This window comes from Oryx dammah, unplaced genomic scaffold, assembly GCF_014754425.2.
Source record: "Oryx dammah isolate SB20612 unplaced genomic scaffold, SCBI_Odam_1.1 HiC_scaffold_12, whole genome shotgun sequence".
Classification (NCBI taxonomy): Eukaryota; Metazoa; Chordata; class Mammalia; order Artiodactyla; family Bovidae; genus Oryx; species Oryx dammah.
Window position 1 is genome coordinate 18188196 of NW_024070196.1, and position 22945 is coordinate 18211140.

At 39.1% G+C, this 22945-nt stretch overlaps 1 protein-coding gene across 3 annotated transcripts in view; it reads right to left on the reverse strand.

The window, feature by feature from the left end:
* The window catches only part of NAA15 (N-alpha-acetyltransferase 15, NatA auxiliary subunit), a 71607-nt gene extending 56000 nt beyond the window's left edge, over positions 1 to 15607 (reverse strand). For all 3 annotated transcript variants that reach the window (XM_040250483.1, XM_040250481.1, XM_040250482.1), the window contains exon 1: positions 15241 to 15607. In XM_040250483.1, the coding sequence (XP_040106417.1) occupies positions 15241 to 15294 (54 nt within the window). In that variant the 5' untranslated portion in view covers positions 15295 to 15607. The remainder of the gene's footprint in view (positions 1 to 15240) is intronic.
* Positions 15608 to 22945: the final 7338 nt, after the last annotated feature.

Here is a 22945-nt window from a genome sequence, read left to right on the forward strand (position 1 = left end):
AAATATATAATATATGCCATTTAGATTTGACATTAACATTACATAGTGCAAGTCACTCGGTTGTGTCTGACTCTTTGCGACCCCATGGACTATACAAACCATGGAATTCTCCAGGCCAGAATACTGGAGTGGGTAGCCTTTTCTTTCTCCAGGGGCTCTTCCCTCCCCTGGGATTGAACCCAGGTCTCCTGCATGTCAGGCTGATTCTTTACCAGCTGAGCCACAAGGGAAGCATTATATAATGTTAACATTAATCTTCTTTAGTATTAAACGTATCTTTTCATTGTTTTCTTCAGTGCAATTTTTTTCCAAATTGATTGAAAGGAATGCAGCCTCAAATCAAGCTAAATGATATAAGCAAAATTTAGCTTTAAAAGTCAGCCATTTTGAAATGATGCCTGGGATTTGACAAAATGATCCAGGGGGTAGGGGTCACAGATGAAAAAGAATGCACAGAATCACTGTTTTCGTATGCTTGAAATTTTCACAATTAAAAACTTAAAAAGAAAACAAACCTTAGATATGCTAAAAGCAATTCAGGGAACATTTGTTTATTAACTTAATAACAGCCTGGCTGGCACCTTGCAGGGCCAGTAATCCTGCTTTCGTAGAGCAGAGAAGTATGGAGAAAGGGCACCTGCAGTCTATATGTTCAAGAGCTATGGCTAGTTAACATCTTAGTTAGTTAGTATTAAATAAAATTTTTTTCAGCAAAGCTCCTCAGCTACGCTAACCACATCTCAGGTGTTCAAATAGCCACACATGACTAACGACTAACGGCTAACGTAGTAGTAATTCAGATACAGAACATTTCCACCACAAAAAATTCTACTGGACAACACTGCTCTACAGTCTAGAGTTCAATTCTTAGCACTTAACAGTTCTGTATCACTGGCTTAATTAAATTCATTAGTGCTTCAACTGTGTCACCTGCAAATGTGGACATTAACAACCTTGCAGGGTTAAGGTGAGAAATACAAATGCATATAAAGAATCTGAGTAAGCACTCAACAAAATGTTTATATAAAGTACAATATCAGTTCTAGCTTACAATAAATACTTAGACCCAACAAAGCTTGATTACAGAGAAACGTGAAAGCAGAAACTGAATTAAAATACACAATCAAGAGAACAAGGTCTCTATTCTGAGGTGATGTTAATGTTCTATCAACACATCTTAAAAGGGGCATAGGCTGTAATGGTTTGTGTTCTGTCAAAACTAAAACAAAAAAAAAAAGTATGCTCAAGACAACTAATAGAACAATACACTTAAAATCCTGTGCATTTCACTGTAGGTAGAAGTGTGTGTTAGTCACTCAGTCATGTCCAACTCTTTGTGACCCCATGAACTGTAGCCTGCCAGGCTCCTCTGTCCATGAAATTCTCCAGACAAGAGTACTGGAGTGGGTTGCCATTCCCGCCTCAGAGGATCTTCCCAACACAGGAATCGAACCTGCAGGCAGACTCACTGTAGGGAAGTATACTTTTTTTTTAATGTTTTTAATCTCTGAAAAACTGCCTTTATTCTCTCTTTCCTTTAATTCTTTTAATTGGAGCTTCCATTCACAGACAATATGCTATTCTTTTCATATCCTACACTTTCTGTCAAACTATTACAATCATGAAAACAAACTTAAGATGATTTTTTTTCCCCTCCTGGTTTTATACTATTTTACAAAATAATCTTGTCCTACTTCTATAATAAATGTCATCTAATGCAAGTGGTCACAGAACTCTTGTTGGTACCAGCTCACTCTACTGAAATGTTTTTAGTTGTATTGAGCCAAACTCTATATCCCTCTAATTTCTGTTTGCTGATTCTAGCTCTTAAGAGTTCAGTTTTCTCTCATTCAAGCTAAACATCTTTGTTCTTTTCGCTGTTTCTCACATGAAAGTTTTAAGTCCTTTGACATTTTGTGCCACTCTCTGAGGTGGATACAATATTGTTCCCAAACTTGTATATTTTACTAAAACTAGTAAAAAAAAATTTAAACTTAATTTAAATGGGGTAGCTTAATTTAAAAAAAAAACAAACACTTTTTAAAACTCCATCAGTATTTCACAAAACAAAGATTTCAAAAATCCAAAGTAACAAGTACAGTCTCAGAACAGAATTAAAAGGTCTGTAAAAACGAAGATCATGGCATCCGGTCCCATCACACTTCATGGGAAATAGATGGGGAAAACAGTGGAAACAGTGTCAGACTTTAATTTTTTGGGCTCCAAAATCACTGCAGATAGTGACTGCAGCCATGAAATTAAAAGACGCTTTACTCCTTGGAAGAAAATTTATGACCAACCTAGACAGCATATTCAAAAGCAGAGACGTTACTTTGCCGACTAAAGTCCGTCTAGTCAAGGCTATGGCTTTTCCTGTGGTCATGTATGGATGTGAGAGTTAGACTGTGAAGAAGGTTGAGCGCCGAAGAACTGATGCTTTTGAACTGTGGTCTTGGAGAAGACTCTTGAGAGTCCCTTGGACTGCAAGGAGATACAACCAGTCCATTCTGAAGGAGATCAGCCCTGGGATTTTTTTTGGAAGGAATGATGCTAAAGCTGAAACTCCTGTACTTCAGCCACCTCATGCGAAGAGTCGACTCATTGGAAAAGGCTCTGATGCTGGGAGGGATTGGGGGCAGGAGGAGAAGGGGACGACAGAGGATGAGATGGCTGGATGGCATCACGGACTCGATGGACGTGAGTCTGAGTGAACTCCGGGAGCTGGTGATGGACAAGGAGGCCGGGCGTGCTGCGATTCATGGGGTCACAAAGAGTCGGACATGACTGAGTGACTGAACTGAACTGAAATGAACTTTACACCAGTATTTTTGTAGTGTGTCAGCATTAAATAATCATCATTGGTCTGCATCACTCCAAGTTTTGGGTCTAGAAATTAAAAGTACAGATAAAGTCTTACTAGCAGCAGGATTGAATGTGACCATCATCACCTGCTCACTAGATACTATAATCCTGTTAATGCATTGTGAAACATGCCAGACCTCCTTTACCTTTCTTTTTTTTCTCCATCAGCATTAAATTATGTCACTTGAGAAAAGAAAATTGAACGAAATTTTAGAATTCCTGCTTAATATGAGTAGAACTCTGCTATGAATGTGAGTGTTTAGGGACAGGACAAAATTCAGTAATAACTCCAGGTACATACATATGATTAAGAGCTAGCTATTTAATTGTTCAGTTGCTAAGTTGTGTCCGACTCTTTGCAATCACAAGAACTGCAGCACGCCAGGTTTCCCTGTCCTTCAGTATCTCCTGGAGCTTGCTCAAACTCATGTCATTTGTGTCAATGATGCCATCCAACCGTCTCATCTTCTGTTGCCTCCTTCTCCTCTTGCCCTCACTTTTTCCCAGCATCAGGATCTTTTTCAGTGAGTTGGCTCTTCACATCAGATGGCCAAAAGCATTGGAGCTTCACCTTCAGCATTAGTCCTTCCAATACGTATTCAGGGTTGATTTCCTTTAGGATTCACTGGTTTGATCTTGCTGTCCAACGGACTCTCAAGAGTCTTCTCCAGCACCACAGTTCAAAAGCATCAATCAGCACTCAGACTTCTCTACAGTCCAACTCTCACATCCATACACAACTGCTGAAAAAACCATAGCTATTTAATAGAATCTAATTATTTCAATGATAAATAATCCCAACGAGCTTAAGGAAAACAATGGAGTGGTCACGGGAACACAGAAAGAGAAGTACAAGCAATTACTCAATTATATAAATGTAAATTATAAATTATTTTAAAGTAAACAGTATTATTTTCCAGCATAACACATAAAAACAGAAATGAATTATTTACAGGATAATGACTGGCCCCTAATTTCTAAACATTACAGAAGTCCTCATAAAAAACATACAGGCCAAGGAAGAAAGCAAATAAAATCACTCAGAGCATTACAAGAAGATGAGACAACTAGAAGTTAACTTACGTATAAGTGCATAAACATTCAGGACCAGAGCTCCAAGTTTCAAAAGGAGATGTCCAAAAGAAGGCTATAGCAGGGTCCTAGTAGCCACTGATATGGGTTATACTAACTAGGATTCACCCAGGTTCACCCAAGTAAGAAGTCCAAAGAAGTACTGACAACATGATGGATGAGGGCAGTGACTGCTGGGAGTCAGAATGTAGGGGCTCAACAAGTCTGCAGGGAGCAAAGTGACAGTTCTGGCAGGGCTCAGCTTTGGACCAGGAGCCGCCTTGAGAGGAGCAACTGTCGCTTGGAAGCCGGATGGCGGGGCAGCACTGAAGACGGAGGCCCGCTAAGTCAGCACAGAGCAAGGGGTCGGGGGGGCTTAGTTCATTTTTATCTATGTTTTTAATAGTTTGATAGATTCTGTTATTTCGGCTGTGGTTGGTCTTCATTGCAGCACATGGGTGTCTTTAGTTGTAGCAAATGGGTTTAGTTGCCCTGTGGTATGTGGGATCTTCGTTCGCCAACCAGGTATCAACCCAAGTCCCCTGGAGGGCAAGTTCTTTGCCACTGGACCACCAGGGAAGTCCCGAGGGGACTTATTTTAAAAACTGCATTTGACTGTAGCAACAAAGATGGTATTCCTGAACTAACAGACTGAAGAAACCACCCAACCTCACCCCAAAATAAAACTGTCTGTATTGCTGGTACAGTAAAACCCATCACAAATAACCTGAAGAGAAAAAAAGAACTCAGCATCCATACCAAATTACTTACACAGAATTTTTAAAAGTGAAAAATTTGGGCAGATGAAAACACACAGAAAACTACAGCAATAAAACTGAGGAAAGATGTAACACTCCATCACAAATAAGAAATAACTAAAAAAACAGATGCAGACATAAAAGAACATCTCAAATCAAATACTCAAAACTTTAGAGTGAATAAAAAGTTTAAATAACAGGAACAAAGTGAATTTAAAATAGAAAAAAAAAACCCACAAAACCATCTCAGAAATGAAGACTAAGTTATAAGATATATGATATAAAAGAATTGAAGGAAACAATATAAAAGAGATGCAAAGATCCAATAAGCAAAGGTCACTGAAGAATGACACAGTTGAACTAATATCTGAACTAATATTCAAAACTATAATTACTGACTCAAAGAAAACATCAATCTACAATCTGAAAACACACACCAGGGAAAATTTACCTAGAATAGTCAACACAGAGACATAACTAAGTAAAATACTTCAATTTTACAAATAAAGAAAAACTCACATCTTCAAAAAGACTACATCATCAACAAAGAAAAGAACCAGCTTGGCATCAGCAACATATAAACAAGACAATGGCAGGGCAATCATTTTTAAGAAATCTACGAATATGTGAGTCAAGCTATCCTGCAAACATCAAGACTGTAGGAAAGCACTTTTAACATCTAAGCCCTTAAAAGGTTTCCACAAGCGTGGTTGAGGAATCTCTACTAGACAGTAAGTTTCATCCAACCAAGAGACAATAAAACTTCAGGAAAATTAATATTAACTCTATTTATAGAATTAAATCTAAAACAAAGGTATTGATGAGAGTAGAATATACATAAAATGGCATATTCTCACAAAGTAATAAAGTCAGAGGAAAAGAGACTAGAAAAAAAATTGAGTAGAATAAGTTCATTCACACATTAATAATCACAGCATAAAATTCCCTCCCCTCCACATCCCTAAATAAGAAAAAAGAGAACTAAAAGAATTTTATTTTTTTTGGCCACATCTGCAGCTTGAGGGATCAAACCCGGGCCCAGAGGGTAAAAGAGTCGACTCTGAACTGCCAAGGACTGGAGTCCAGAGTCAGCTGGACTGCCAAGGACTGGAGTCCAAAGTCAGCTGGACTGCCAGGGAATTCCCAGGAATTTTTAAAAGTATAAATATAAAAGTAACTCACTAAAACAAAAATATAAACCTCCTTAAATACCAAAAAAAATACAAAACAACATAAAAATATTTTTAAAAATTACAAAATAAGTAACATAAAACCAAGATAAGGTCAATTCAGTGGAAAAGGTAACATCTTTAACAGACTATACCTATATTATACATTTACTAACATATTCTTGATGAAAGTGAAAGTGGAGACTGAAAAAGTTGGCTTAAAGCTCAACATTCAGAAAATGAAGATCATGGCAACTGGTCCCATCACTTTATGGGAAATAGATGGAGAAACAGTGGAAACCGTGTCAGACTTTATTTTGGGGGGCTCCAAAATCACTGTAGATGGTGACTGCAGCCATGAAATTGAAAGACGCTTACTCCTTGGAAGGAAAGTTATGACCAACCTAGATAGTATATTCAAAAGCAGAGACATTACTTTGCCAACAAAGGTCTGTCTAGTCAAGGCTATGGTTTTTCCAGTGGTCATGTATGGATGTGAGAGTTGGACTGTGAAGAAAGCTGAGCGCCAAAGAATTGATGCTTTTGAACTGTTGGAGAAGACTCCTGAGAGTCCCTTGGACTGCAAGGAGATCCAACCAGTCCATCCTAAAGGAGATCAGCCCTCGGATTTCTTTGGAAGGAATGATGCTGAAGCTGAAGCTCCAGTACTTTGGCCACCTCATGCGAAGAGTTGACTCACTGGAAAAGCCTCTGATGCTGGGAGGGATTGGGGACAGGAGGAGAAGGGGACAACCAAGGATGAGATGGCTGGATGGGATCATCGATGGACGTGAGTCTGAGTGAGTTGGTGATGGACAGGGAGCCCTGGCGTGCTGCAGTTCATGGGGTTGCAAAGAGTCGGACATGACTGAGTGACTGAACTGACTGACTGACTGACGCTTTAGCACTTACCAAGGACTTTTATACATATCTCACTACCTGACCAGTAAAGTAGGACAGAAAAATGCTGTTTTTCTCTTTTTACTCAAATTTACAAACTAAGGCTTAAAAGCATAAAAGAGAAAGTAAAGCAGTCAGGATTAAAACCCATCATCTTAAAATACAAACTGAAGAAACATGTAATATTTTATTTCCTGCTTTAAAAGTGTTACTTAGCCACCCCTTTTCAAAAATCTTTTGAAGGAATTAGCATGAAACTTTTGATATTCTGGGTACAAAGCTTCTTCGAACAAAAATATCTGAAGAAGTTTAAGTCTATTTAATGGCAGTGGCACCTAAGTTGGCAATGAATGTGACACTATCTCAGGTACTAGATGCAAGAAGCTCCGGTTTAGCAAATGACGAACAGCAGAGTGAAGGAAGAGCTACTCAGAGCCAGGCGGTGTGATCTCTAAGTTCATGTTCGGCCACTTCCAATAGAATATTAGTTTTGAAAACACATTTTTGCTCCAACACAATTGATACTTTGGGGCATTTTGAGCACACTGAATTTGAAGTTCGCTTCTGTAGGACTTGTCTACCGGAAATACTAGGTGAATCAGAAAACTGCACTCAGCTGAAATGAGCCGAATAGGCACGCTCAGCACTGACACACACCTCAGACGTCTAAGCGCCCTCAGTTCATCTCCTGGGCTACAAGTCACACCCACCCACCTCTGGTGTTACAACTTTCTCTGAGATTTAAGGTAACTTTCCTTCCATCACTTCACAGTAATTCACTAGCTGCAATACTTGACACCCACTTCTACAAGTAAACTTCCAAGAGGCAGTATTTGTATTACAGTATTTACGTATTTGTTAGCCATTTTACATATGTAAAACTGTGCTCTCAGTTTTATTAGGTTCTTACCTTGGTTTCTAATTTGTTATCAATGAAGTTTTTAATTGTTGTGGCCCAACTCTATTTTTCCCACAAGCTCTGTGGGTTATTACCTGATTTTAGTCAGCAATTGCATAACACACTGACTTTCAAGAACTTATGTCCTGATATAGCACAACTGACTGTATATAAAGCAATTAGAAATATACTTTAAACAACGCAATCATAAGTATTGTTTACACTTATTACAATTTCCTCAAAAGAGTAAAACAAGATTTAGATCAGCTAATATGGGGTTGGGGGGAAGCCTAGCAAAGAATCTAGCTCAGAATAGATGAGCAATAAATGCCAAGTTACTACATTTTCCCTTTCTTAAAGATTCTGACTTAGTTCCAGAGCACTGATAACCAAAGGTGAAAAACAGGATACCATATTAACTGAAACCCATTAACATAGGAGAAAATTTTTTTTCTTAAATCAGAACCACCACCATGTATGGAAGTACACAACCAGCTCCAGGGACTTTTTTCCCCCTAGGTCTGTATTGTTAAAAGCAAACTTTCAATTCTCCTTTCACATGCTATCAGATAAAACACCTCTTACAGATTACACACAGAAATGTTCAACTATCTCCTCTATTAAAAAAAATCTTTAAGATTAAAATTATCACCAGCTTCAAACAAGATTGTAATTGTCCCAGGAGGTTTTAGGTGAAATTTCAAAGGATCTCAACTGAAAATGTGTTCATATTATTTTACTTATGAAAGAAAATCTCAGTGGAATACAGCATATAAGGTAACAAAAAACTAACATCACCACCATTTATTTCTATATTTCAATTTACATTTTACTTTTAAATAGCCAAAAAGATTGCTTTTATTAATCTATAATTGATTAATTCCATAATAATAGAAAAATTTTAGTTTCAAATTAAGTAATGAAAATACAATTCATACTTTACCCACAGGGGGGAAAAAAATCTCATACAACACATCAAACTAGTTTTGTTTTGTTTTTTAAGTTATAACTTTAATACAAGTTTGTACAGCATGCATCTTAAAACAGCTTAAATGTAAATGTACTGCTGACGTTCCAGGTAAATTCCCAGAAGTCAAGAATAAGGTTTTCCTTCCCTCCATATTCTACTATATACACTAAGAACCATCACTTTTGAATCTCCACTTGTTCTTCTTAGCATCAACACCAGCAACTGACATTATTTCTGAGATCATTTTTCACTAAAAACCTTAAGTTCTTCTCTTTTCAGTAGGGCTATTGCTTACTAACAGACAGCAGAGTTGTATTAACATTTAGATGTGAATGCTGATAGTTGGCTAGGCTCACTGATTAAATGGCTTGCTCTGCCACACCAGCTTGCCAACAAGCCTTTCTCAAATTCCAAGAATTCAATTTGATTTTTAAGTTTTCTGAAAAACACCTACAAAGCAACTCTAAATTACAAATGTTCTCCCTTCTAACATTTTATATTCCTGTCTCATAATATCATATACACTGGTCTTTACCCCTGACTTTATCAGAATCAGTTTTAGAGCTTTATGAAACTACAGATGACTCACCCAACAGGGTCCACATGATAAACATCCTCATTTAATCCAGGTACCATTTTTCCTCCAATGCTAACGTAACCAAAAAAGAAACAATAAAAATGTTCTCTTATGCTTTTGTGATGGGAGAAAGGCCAGGTAAACAAACCTAATACTATGATTCATTCATAAATACAACTCCCAAGGCTTTACCAAGTAATACAGGTTCTGCCTGATATCCTACAATTACCTCATATAATACTGTATTCTACAATGCCAAGGCCCAGGTTAACTCCCTTCTCCAAAAACCTTTACGCAAGCACAAAATCCAAAGATAAAGATTTCTCTCTCTTGCCCTGTAGTCACTGTCTTCATGCTCACTTCATGCAAAAATATGTACTGATTAACAAAGTCCCTATTCTCATAAAACCTACATCTTAATTATAGAAGACGTGATAAATTACTTGTATTGATATGTCAAATAATGATAAGGAGAAAAATACAGCAAGGAAGAAAATACAGAGATGAGTTGAAGAGGACTTTTGGTCAAGGAAGGCCGCAATATAACATTTAGAGAATATCTGAGCAGAATTCTATCAATAAAAGAAATAAGAGAAATGAACCATGCAGGTATCTGGAGGACAAAATTCTGAACAAACAGCCTCTGTGTATGATCCCTTCTATAACTTAGCTTTTTATGTCCAAAAGCACTTTTATGAACAAAGAAAATAAATCTGAATCAATGCTTTCTAAGAAATGCATTATCAGAAGCAGAAATATTAAAGGAAATAAGAATGCACACTAAACAAAGAGATCCCTTCTATTAAAGCCAGTTGGCCAATAGCTCTCCTGTCCATCAATCAAACAGAGCTCCACGTCTGCCTCTGTGGAAACTGCTTTTAACCAGTCTTCAAAGTTAACAGTTGGAATGGCAACTCTTTATCATCAAATAACTTAGTTTGTATAATCCCCAGTAAAGGTTCAAGACTGCAAGGCTTTGAAATACTCACAGAATCGAACATTAAATTCAGGTTCCTATTAGCTTTTGTCTGCTTTTCTACACATATAGTGTTCTATTACAATCACAAACTAAAATGTAGTCATTCGGTTTTTTTTAAACCCGAATACTCTATTCCCAAAATACCTGCACAAATAAATACTGTAACCTACTCTCTTAACCCAAAAGCATCACTTCTTAAATATTTCATGTTTCTAACACAATAAAGCATTTAAAAATATATATGCTTTGTCAATTCACATAAAGACATATACTTACATGTTTGTTCACCCTATACCCATTCCAGTAAGAATTTACAACAGAAAGTTAAAAGAAAACAAATTAGTAAATTCACATTATCAGTTTTTTCTTCTCATAAGATCTTTTAGACTTTTTATTAAAAGCATTAAAAAATAAACAAAAAGCTTTAAAAGTATGTTGCACCTTATAAGAAATATAGTGTTTATTAAGAATATAGTTATTTTACATTACAGCAAAACTGCATTTCGTTTCCTAATTCACCTTTAAACAAATTCATTCTAGTTCAAACGTTTGATTACCTACTGTATACAGAAGAAAGGGGACTTCAGAGCAGCTAAAACTTTGTATCAATTTTTTGTTTTCATTATATTCTAAACATATACAGTACAGGCAAAAGTATATTAAAGCCAATTTCAAGGTTACTATCCACATTCTGTTGCAAAACTATTATTGTCACACAGAAATTAAAGTCAGTTGACCTTCCCATGTGCATATGGAAATCTCCTTGTTAACAATTCCTAATTTTAATTTAGTTCATGTGCAACTCAATCCAACCTACATATCATTAACTGTAGAAACAGCACTTTTTCCAAAAGCAAAAACTAAAATGAAATAATTGACCTACAATATTTTAGGTACCCACAACATGTGTAGCCACCAACAATTATTAAAACTCCTTTTAACTAATAAAGAACTAGGTGGGTGTGGTATAAGTGTCCTAAAAAAAGTTTCATTCTTTACACTAGCTGTTAACCTTAATCTCAGTGTGTTCCTTAATAAACATGTCCCTGTCTTGAGATGCTTTGAGACTAGAGAAGGATTCTACAAGTCCACTGTCCACTGTGGCTATGTGAATTTAAATTAATTAAAATTAATAATTCATTCCTCAATCACACTAGCCATATTTCAAGTGTACAACAGCCACAAATGGTTAATGGCTACGATAACAGACAGAACAGATATAGAACATTTCTATCATCACAGGAAGTTCCACTGCGCAATACAGAGAGTAAGTTTCCAATAAATTGCAAATATTATCACCATGCTATGCTAACTTCTCTTACCACTTTTCTAGGAAAGAAAAATTTTATCCATTAGACTTTTAACGACATAAATCATTCAGGCTATAGTCCAAAAATAGATTAACGCTGTACATATTTTAAGTACTTCCAACTTAAAAGATTTTTTTTCTTACAGTTCACACTAACATCTAAAAAGAAGAGAAAATAAAGCAAAGGTACTAACAGTCACCAAACTAGCTTCATTCCAAGGTATTAGGATACATCCAACTACTTTTCCAAGTGGGCTAAAATCTAAAAAGGTGTGGATTTCACTCTACCCTAGCAATCTCATCATTCCTACACTTAAGCTATATCCCAAGAAAGTCGTGTAAAGATCTGGTAATGCCCCTCAAACTATTTAGATAAACAAATAGCATCAAAGGTAGGCAAACACACATTTTCTAATAACTCAGTTTTCCAAGCTGTTAAAATGGTATGTAATCACAACAACAACAAAACACCTCTGGCAAACACAAATAACTCTTCTTTAAACTCCCACATAATATCACATTAAATTCATCAACTGTTCTTTCTATAGACAAATTAAGACATATTTTGCAGACATGTTGACCAACTCATGGCAAGGCTTTAGCATTTCAGAATACAGTAGAGTAAAAAAAAAAAGATGGGCCAAATATGCAACAAAACTGAATTTCAGATACCAACTAGACTAGAACAAGCCAGGAAAATCCACTGCAGAAATTCTGAAATTTTTTTACACACCGATGTGTAAACCAGGTTTCTTTTGAAAAATTAAGACAAAAACATACTTCATTATTTTGAAATCAGTGCTTCAAATTTTTAAAAAATATAAACTAATTTCATCTTTATACAACTTCACTAGGAACAAGCAGGATACAACTAACAAAGCACTAACTGAAAACCTGAGTGCTAATAGAAGGATTTAAGGTAACTATCCTAGCAACACTTGATTACAAGGTATTAGAATATGCAAACTTTTGAGGGGAAGGGGGGAGGGGGAGGGGTTGAAATCAAAAGCAGTAACTACTACAAGTACTGAAGAAGCAGAAACAACTTTGTAAGAGCAAATACTAACCATACTTTGGTTAGTAATATTTTCATTTTTAATGTAAGAGAACAATAAGGATATTATATTCCCTTTCATTTAATGATTTTTACATTTTTTCTGCATACACTTTATAACAAGCCCTTTAGCACCTTGATTTTAGCAATGAATGTAAGGGACTTCCTCCACTATCACCACCAAATAAATTTTTTTTAAAGTTTAAGATGTTTAATCAAAAATTGTTATGCTATGAATGGTAAAGCAAACTGTGGTACATCCACATGGTAGAATTCAACTCAGCAATTAAAAAGAACAAACTATTGATACACTCAACAATCTGGATGAATCTCAAGGGAAATCTGGTTACACACAAAAAAAAGGCTAATCCTAAAAAGTCATGTACAGTATGACTCTTTTCAGTAAACATTCTTCAAATGACCAAATTATAAAAACAGAGAACAGATTAATGATGGTTGCCAGTCTCAGGTTAGAGGAGATGGGAGGAACAGGAGAGAGTGCAGTTCTAAAAGGGCAACAGAGGGATCCTTGTGCTCATGGAACTGTTCTGTATGTTGACTGTAATGATGGTTATGTAATCTACACGTGTGGCAACACTGCAAAGAACTAAATATACACACAAATTAGTACAAGTAAAATGGAGAAATCTGAATAAGACTGGCAGATTGTATCAACATTACAATACTGAACTATGGCTTTGCAAAGCATTAGCAGTGGGGAAACTGGATAAAGAGTACAAGGTATCTATTATTTTTTTAAATTATGTGCAACTCTACAGTCCACCTCAAACTAAGGTTTTTAAGTGCTGCCTTAACAATTAGGAAAATTTAATAAACTGGATATTAGACAATACTAGGGAGTGATTATTAATATTATTATGGTTATATAAAACGATATCCTTACTCTAAGAGGATGCTTTGCTGAAGCATGTAGGGATGAAGATCAGGCCAGCAATTTCCTTTTAACTCTTGTATATGTGTGAGGACAGAGAAAAAGCAAATCTGGCAAAATGTTAAATGTTTACAGAATCTACAAGGGCTCCTTGTACTCATCTCAACTTTTCAACTTGCATTTTTTCAAAGTAGAGTTGGGGAGGAAGATTAACGACAAACTACTATCCTAAAACTATGTTACAGTCGAACCTACACACCAATTACTCCTTTAAAATATATTAAAAACAAACTTCTGGTGAAATAGTGATACAGTCCTACATACACTTCATTAGTCTAAAAACCAAAAAACTGGCAATAAGGATTTCAAGGTAACTAAGAGGTACACCGTACTGGATGTGACTTTCTTACATGTGTTTCCACACTTAATGACTAAATCTATAGGCATATAGATGTTTTTGTAAAATCAAAGTTAGTTCAACACGGGTCTAGAAAACCCAGGTCCTTGGAGTTGTTATACTTTTCAAACAAACGAAATACATTTAAATTGCAAAAGGAAAACACTAACACTTCCGTAACACACACTCCAAATTTTAAGTCTTAAGTTTGGTTGTTGTTGCTCAGTCTCTAAGTCGTGTCCGACTCTGCGACCCCATGGATTTCAGCTCGACAGGCTGCAGTTTGGCAGTTTGATAAACGTAGTTAATTCTTTCAAAGAAATGTCTCCATGAAAGCGGCAACCCACCCAGCCAAACAAAAGCGTGCTACAGAGTGTTAATTACAGCACCTAAGCTACAAGACATTCTACAACGTAAACAGTCCCTCCAAGCATCATCTTATTAATGTATCAAAAAAACAATGCAAACTGCACATATCTGAAATGCAGGAAATTATCGAGCCTAAGCTACCGTCAAAAAGATCCATTTCAAAAGTTCTTACATTCTCTTTTCTCTGCTAATTTCTTGCATTCGTGTTAACACACTTCAGTCTATAAGAAACCCTTGTCTAGAACTTCTCAACTAAGAGCTCTCAACTTTTCACTTCCTACTGGACCGCCTCCTCGCAGTGGGCCCCACCTCCAAGGAGGGTGATGGGGTGGGGCTGTTTCCCGCTCGGAAACTAAGAAATAAATGTCTCTTAACTACTCCAGTAAAGAGGGAACGAGAGAGGCCGAGAAACTGGAAGCGCAAGCATCCCTGCTGACTCCCAGGGCAGTCGTTTAGAAAGCTCCCTCTCCTCTTCTGAAGGCCTTTCTTCCTTCCCTCCTCCCAGGTCGATCAGTGACCCCGAGTCGGGCGCGGACAGGTGAATCCCAAGAGGAGAGTAAGAGGGAGGGACGGACCATGGAGGGAGAGCCGCGCTTGGGCAATGAATGAGCGGTGCGGCATCCGCACCACCTGTTCCTTCCAAGGGTGCCACCCTGGCCTGCCGGCAGCGTTCCCACACCCGCCGGGCCGCCGCTCCTGCCCCTGTCGCCCGGTTCCCTGCTGAAGGCAGGCCTCTCCTCCCTTCGCTCGGGACGAATGAGGACCGGTCGTCTAGAAGCTGGGAGCAAGGGGCCTACTCCGCAACCACGGCCTTCGGAGCGTGGGGACGGGAAGGAGGAAACCTGTGGTCCCGGGCGCGCGGGCCGAAGAGGGAACCTCAAGGAACGGACGAAGGAGTGCATTCGGCCTGACCAGGAGTACGAAGGCTGGGTCCCGGGCGGGGGTGGCCCGGTGCCCGGTGGGCCGAGGTTAGGGGTGACAGGCCCGTGTACCGGCTAAATCCTCCTCGCTACCTGCTCGGAGCCTCACACTTACCAGGATCCGCTTAAAGAGCGCGTTCTCCTTGGGCGGGAGGCTCACGGCCGGCATCGTTCCGGCTCCTCCCGCTGCTCCCGCCACCGCCCGGCTCGGTCAGCCTGTTTGTCCGACCGCCGCCGCCGCCGTCGTCCTGGCTGCTTCAGCCTTGATTGCCTGGATCCACCGCCGCCACCAGGCCTCAGGTGTCACCGCGTCGCCCAACCCCGACACCCCCTTCCCCCTGTAGTCTTTTTTTCCTTTCTCACTTAACACTGCCGCCGCCTCCCCCCCCAACGGGTCTCCGTCGGCGGTTCACGTGGTAACTGAACAGACCGACAGAGGCAGCCAAAATGGCGGACGCCGAGGGCTTTCCCACCCGGGTCACACCTACTAGCGCGCAGGCGCGATGACCTCCTTTCCCCACCTCCTCTGTCCTGGAGCTTGCTGGGAAACCTGGAGGCCGTCAGGCCCGCGGAGGCCTTAAGGGTCTCGACAGGCCCCGCCCATCCTTTCGGTTTCTTGTCTTGGAGGCACTGGGGAAGCGTGGGGAAAGTGACCGGCTTCGGTTCCGACCGCCTCAGCTTCGCGTCTCCACTGCTAACTGCTAGATTGGCCTTTCATTCATTGGGTAGGCTCTCCCAGTCTGTATAATCAGAGTTTGAGCCTGAACTGCTAAAATGCGGGTGTTCAAGAAGCGCTGTGTTTGATCGTGGACAAAGTGCCTGGTTGAGCAGCAGAGGCGGAGGAGACTTGTAAACTGATACAGAGAGGATGGAGCTTAATGGAGTCTGAAAAGCGTGAAAGAGTTAACCAATTAAACGGGCCTGGCTGGGGTATCCAGGATCTACTTTGTTACTTTAAGAGGACCCTGGAAAGGTAGTCAGCCAAATCATATTTGCATTGCCAAAGAAACGTCTGAAGGTTAAAGTGTGTTTTCATTTTATCAGCGAGTTCATGCAATGCAGTGTTGGGTCACCTTGGGGTAGTGAAGAATTCAAGGTCACTGACTCCCTTGGAGCTGGCTTCAAGCAAGTGCTTAATACTCTGACTGCCCGTCACTAGAAATCCTTAAATCTTAGGAAGCCGAAGAGTATCTGGCAAGGATACTAGAGAACTGCAGTAAGCAAGGTCAGACTGGATACCGAATAGAACCTCTTCGAAGTAATTTCACTAAAAATCGACAGTGAAACTATTTTAAAAGTGGCATTCTATCAATGACTACAGATTTTCACATCATATGAACAATTATTATCCTTGATTGCTTTTGATTATCTCTCTCCAGATCCTGAATTCCATCAGTAGTAGCATTTTTTACATCGAGTCGTTAAATAATGCTTCCAGTAACTTTGATCTTTTAATCATAGTTACACAGATATTTTGCTGGTTTTGTCTTGCTCTTTAATGCGCCATGGAAGGTGTGAGTTGAGTGAGATGTTTTCCTGTGGAAAACTCTGGGACCAATACTTGGGTTTTCTGGCTGTTATCTTGAATGCCCTCTCCTTTTGCCTGGGTCACCAGTAAGATCGTTGAAGTCAAATCCCAGAATTTCTTCAAATTCTATGACCTCTTTAAAAGTTCTATTAAGAAAATTCTGGGTATAAGAAACAGTGAGTTTTGAAATATGACCAGTTTTTTAACTTTAGTTTTAAAAGAAAAAAACTAAGAACTAATTTAGAATTCATAAAATACAGTTGTTATTTAGTGATAACCTTCAAACTTCACACCCCCCTCAACAGGTTTTTCAACTATCTGAACTATTAAAAAGTAGAAAAATTGTGTAACTCAAGGTGATAATTTTAGCTTAGCTTCTCATTTGAGTTTCCAAATCTCTAGCTTCATATCCGAAAGTACTTTTAGCAATATTATTTGCTATATTTTTCTAAATTTCTCCTGTAAATAATACTCTTTTCACCATGGGGGAAGAAAATTTCTGATCTTTAAAACAAACAGTAGTTTCCACCAGAAGCTGAGTAACTGAATAGATGAGCCAGCAATATAGTTTGGCAAATATGTTCCTTTTGGCTAATGACAAATAACAATATTTAAGACTAGTGAATACTAGTCTGACTCAACATTTATGTGAGTTACATCCTAGTTCAAATGTACCTACTGATAGTTGGACCACACAGTTCTTAATTTGATAGCCTGAACTTAAGAAAATGTCTACTCTGATAAATCACCCCTATTTGACAAATAGAAATCCCATTTAACAGGTTATACTCTTGAGTGACAGCTATGTAGGGAGTTAAAATATCCAAGGCTAGATATGAGGTGGTGATGATGATGATAATGGTTAGTTCATTCATCTTACCCCATGTATTTGCATATCACTGTGATAAATCAACCATAACCAGATGGCTCAGTGGTAAAGAATCTGCCTGCAATGCAAGAGCCGAAGGTTCGATCTCAGGTGGGGAAGATCCCCAAGAAAAGGAAATGGCAACCCACTCCACTATTTTTGCCTGGGAAATCCCATGGAGAGAGGAGTCTGTTGGGTTGCAAAGAGTTGGACACAACTTAGCGACTAAAAAACAACCATAAATATATAACTTTGCAAACTTTAATTCTACAAAAGGGAAATGTAGAGTGAAATTCCTTTGTCTTCATATATGTAAGATGTTCTCTATTGACACTTTTAGATCTTTACATATTTAAATTTTATAAAAGGAAACAAAATCTGTATTTGCCACTCAACGTTTACAAAATATTAACATTTCTGTGATTGCTTCCTTCTTTTAAACAAAAGCTTTCAGATACTTCCATCCCTCTCTAGATTCTAAATTTGGTGACTAGTACTCTCATGCTTCATAAATCAATAAACAGTTGTTCGGTCACTAAGTCATGTCTGACTCTTTACAACCCCATGGACTACAGTACGCCAGGGTTCCCTGTTCTTCACTACCTCCCGGAGTTTGGTCAAATTTATGTCCATTGAGTGAGTGATGCTATCTAACCATCTCATCCTCTGCCGCCCCTTTCTCCTTTTGCCTTTAATCTTTCCCAGGATCAGAGTCTTTCTCATTAGGTGGCCAAAATATTGGAGCTTCAGCTTCAGGATCAGTCCTTCCCATGACGACTGCTCAGGGTGGATTTCCTTTACGATTGACTGGTTTGATCTTGCTCTCCAGTTCCATTCAGTCATGTCCAACTCTGCGACCCCATGGACTGCAGCACACTCAGCCTCCCTGTCCATCACCAACTCCCTTAGTTTACTCAGATGCATGTCCTTTGAGTCGTGATGCCATCCAACCATCTCATCCTCTGTCATCTCCTTCTCCCGCCTTTAATCTTTCCCAGCATCAGGGTCTTTCCCAATGAGTCAGTTCTTCGCATCAGGTGGCTACAGAATTGAAGCGTCAGCATCAGTCCCTCCAATAAATATTCAGGACTGATTTCCTTTAGGATTGACTGGTTTGATCTCCTTGCAGTCCAAGGGACTCTCAAGAGTCTCCTCCAACACCACAGTTTAAAAGCATCAATTCTTCAGCGCTCCGCTTTCGTCATAGTCCAACTCTCACGTACATCACTACTGGAAAAACCATAGCTTTGACTAGACAAACCTTTGTTGGCAAAGTCATGTCTCTGCTTTTTAATATGCTGTCTAGGTTGGTCATAACTTTTCTTCCAAAGAGCAGGCGTCTTTTAATTTCATGACTGCAGTCACCATCTGCAGTGACTTTGGAGCCCCCAAAAATAAAGTCTGACACTGTTTCCACTGTTTCCCCATCTATTTGCCATGAAGTGATGGGACCAGATGCCATGATTTTAGTTTGCTGAATGCTGAGTTTTAAACCAAATTTTTCACTCTCCTCTTTCACGTTCATCAAGAGGCTCTTTAGCTCCTCTTTACTTTCTGCTATAAGGATGGTATCATCTTCATATATGAAGTGAAGTGAAGTGAAGTCACTCAGTCGTGTCTGACTCTTTGCAACCCCGTGGACTGTAGCCTACCAGGCTCCTCCGTCCATGGGATTGTCCAGGCAAGAATACTGGAGTGAGTTGCCATTTCCTTCTCCAGGGGATCTTCCCGACCCAGGGATCGAACCCAGGTCTCCCACATTGCAGGCAGATGCTTTAACCTCTGAGCCACCAAGGAAGCACTCTCATATATGAGGTTATTAATATTTCTCCCTGCAATCTTGATTCCAGCTTGAGCTTCATCCAGCCCAGCATTTCGCATGATGTACTCTGCAAAGTTAAATAAACAGAGCGACAATATATATACAGCCTTGTCGTACTTGTCAGTAAACATGTAGGAAGTACTTTTGTTTTTCTATACTGTTTTCAGTTCTTGGTTTACTTTAACCCTCCAAGAAGATGTGAGTTGAGTAAAAAAATCTGGAACTAAAAATTTGGTTTTCCAGCAACACAGATAGACCTAGAGATTATCAGACGAAGTGAAATAAGTCAGACAGAGAAAGACAAATATATGATATTGCTTATATACAGAATCTAAAAGAAAAAAAATGATACTAATGAATTTATTTACAAAACAGACTCAGACTTAGAGAAAGAAACTATGATTACAAGGGGGAGATGAGAGGGGAAGGGATAGACGGGCAGTCTGGGACTGACATGTACACATTGCTATATTTAAAATAGATAACCAGGGAGGGGGGTTCAGGATGGGGAACATGTGTATACCTGTGGCGGATTCATGTTGATGTATGGCAAAACCAATACAATATTGTAAAATAATTAACTTCCAATTAAACTAAATAAATTTATATTAAAAAAATAAAATAGATAACTAACAAGGGCCTACTTTATAGCACAGGAAACTCTGCTAAATATTCTGTAACAACCTGATAAACAATAGGTACATATATATGTAAAAACAAAATCATGATATTTTTTTTTTTAGCTGCTAACTCTATCCCTTCCCCTTTGCCTGGGTCATAAATAAGGTGTTAGCATTCAAATTCTAGAGATGCTTAAATGAATGTCATGTAGCAGCTTCTACCAAAATACAGCTATTAGCTCCTGGATGGAATTGCTTCATCAGGATTCTTTTCAAGATGGAGTTTCACCTACAGCTGCCTACTCCAGGTGTAGGGTTCCATCAGCTCTAACACACTGAGAGAAATGTGCTTATACTTCATCACTTTCCCAAAATATACACTAGTAAAAGGATACGGGGGCAAAAGAAGAAAACAGCCTTTTTCCAATAGCAGTAGTGAAATTTAGTAATTTGCCTAATGGGTATGTGTGTGTATGAGTGTGTGTGCTAAGTCACTCAGTCATGGCTCTTTACGCTCTGACTAAATGTGGCTTCTGTTCCAACTTGTTGGAGTCTAGCAAAAGCTGTGTTAGGACAAGCTTCCAAGGGATGGTGTAGAAAGGATATACAACTGACAGGTTGCTGAGTGGACAAGAAGTTGAGAACCAACAACTGACTCAGCATGTTAGTCAGGTGGTTTGCTTACTTGAGCATGAGCCCAGGAGGCTCAAACTAGGTTACAAACTATAAAGTAGCAATCTCTGTAGCCACCAGTTGAATGTGAAAACGAACCAAACATCAAACAACTATTTTTGGTCAATAATTTTTGGTTAAAATTTTTTTCAATAACATTGCTAAAAAATATATAGAAGGAAAAAGAAATTTGCTAACATTTATTTTGCCTTTAACATGAACCTACATGACATTATGTTTAAAAGATTAAAGTATTAAAATTTATTATTTCTTTAGTTGGTTCAGTCGCTCAGTCGTGTCTGACTCTTTGCAACCCCATGGACTGCAACATGCCAGGCTTCCCTGTCCATCACCAACTCCCAGAGCTTCCTCAAACTCATGTCCATTAAGACAGTGATGCCATACAACCTTCTCATCCTCTGTCATCCCCTTCTCCTCCTGCCTTCAATCTTTCCCAGCATCAGGGTCTTTTCCAATGAGTCAGTTCTTCACATCAGGTAGCTAAAGAATTGAAGCTTCAGCTTCAGCATCAGTCCCTCCAATAAATATTCAGGACTGATTTCCTTTAGGATTGACTGGTTGGATCTCCTTGCAGTCAAAGGGACTCTCAAGTCTTCTCCAACACCACAGTTCAAAAGCATCAATTCTTCAGTGCTCAGCCCTCTTTATAGTCCAACTCTCACCTCCATACATGACCACTGGAAAAACTGTAGCTTTGACTAGACGGATCTTTGTTGGCAAAGTAATGTCTCTGCTTATTAATATACTGTCTAGGTTTGTCATAGCTTTTCATCCCAGGAGCAAGCGTCTTTTAATTTCATGGCTGCAGTCACCATCTGCAGTGATTCTGGAGCCTAAGAAAATAAAGTCTGTCTCACTCTTTCCATTGTTTCCCCATCTATTTGCCATGAAGTAATGCCCTGATCTTAGTTTTTTGAGTGTTGAGTTTTAAGCCAGCCTTTTCACTCTCCTCTTTCACTTTCAAGAGGCTCTTCAGTTTCTCTTCGCTTTCTGGCATAAGGGTGGTGTCATCTGCATATCTGATGTTATTGATATTTCTCCGGGAAATCTTGATTCCTGCTTGTGCTTCATTCAGCCCAGCATTTCTCTGCATATGTACTCTGTATATCAGTTAAATTTTCCACAGTTTGTTGTGATCTACACAGTCAAAGGCTTTGACATAGTCAATAAAGCAAAAGTAGATGTTTTTCTGGAACTCTTGGTTTTTCTATGATCCAATGGATGTTGGCAATTTAATCTCTGGTTTCTCTGCATTTTCTAACTCTTCCTGTGCCTTTTCTAAATTATTTCTTTTACCTGTACATATTTTTACATGGTCTTCAAACAACAGTTTGAATTAAGAGCTAAATGCATTAAAAATTTTGGTTCAAATGTAAAAGATAAAACCTATTGGTCAGTATACTAGGTATCAAAGAAAGTGAGGAGAAGGCAATGGCACCCTACTCCAGTACTCTTGCCTGGAAAATCCCATGGATGGAGGAGCCTGGTAGGCTGCAGTCCATGGGGTCGCTGAGTCGGACACGACTGAGTGACTTCACTTTCACTTTTCACTTTCATGCATTGGAGAAGGAAATGGCAACCCACTCCAGTGTTCTTGCCTGGAGAATCCCAGGGATGGGGGAGCCTGGTGGGCTGCCATCTCTGGGGTCGCACAGAGTCGGAGACAACTGAAGCAACTTAGCAGCAAAGAAAGTGCTGCAAAGTTGGACCCTCAGTGGTGTCCAACTCTTTGCAACCCCATGGACTGTAGGCCTACCAGGCTCCTCCATCCATGGGATTTTCCAGACAAGAATACTGGAGTGGGTGGCCATAAGAGATCAGCAAAAGCCAGTTGTTTGCAACTACCAGATATATTCTAAGCTTCCCAAGGACCTATAGCGTAGGTGTTCTGTTACAGATATAAAACTGAGGCATAGAGGTTAATTTGCTTCAAAATCATTTAGAATGACTCTTTGAACTTGGCTCTTTGAGCCTGCTCTGCAGCTCCTGGCCTCGGGGGACTGTTTAAACCTGTTAGGTAGGATGAGGAGGATAGATCCGGAGTCTAAAAACCTCAGTCTAAGAGTCCCTGTTTCCCCAAAAGTGTGATCTTGAACTGGTCAGGGCACTTCTAAAATATTAGGATTCTGTTTTCCTCACAGGGTTGTGAGGATTTACTATGTTACTGTGTGTAAACAAACATTGGGAACTGTAAGAGGTCCTCTCAAATGTAAGGTATAATAATAGGTCACCTTGGATAAATAGCTTGTCTTCTTTGAGCTTCATCTATAAACTGAGAATAACCACGGC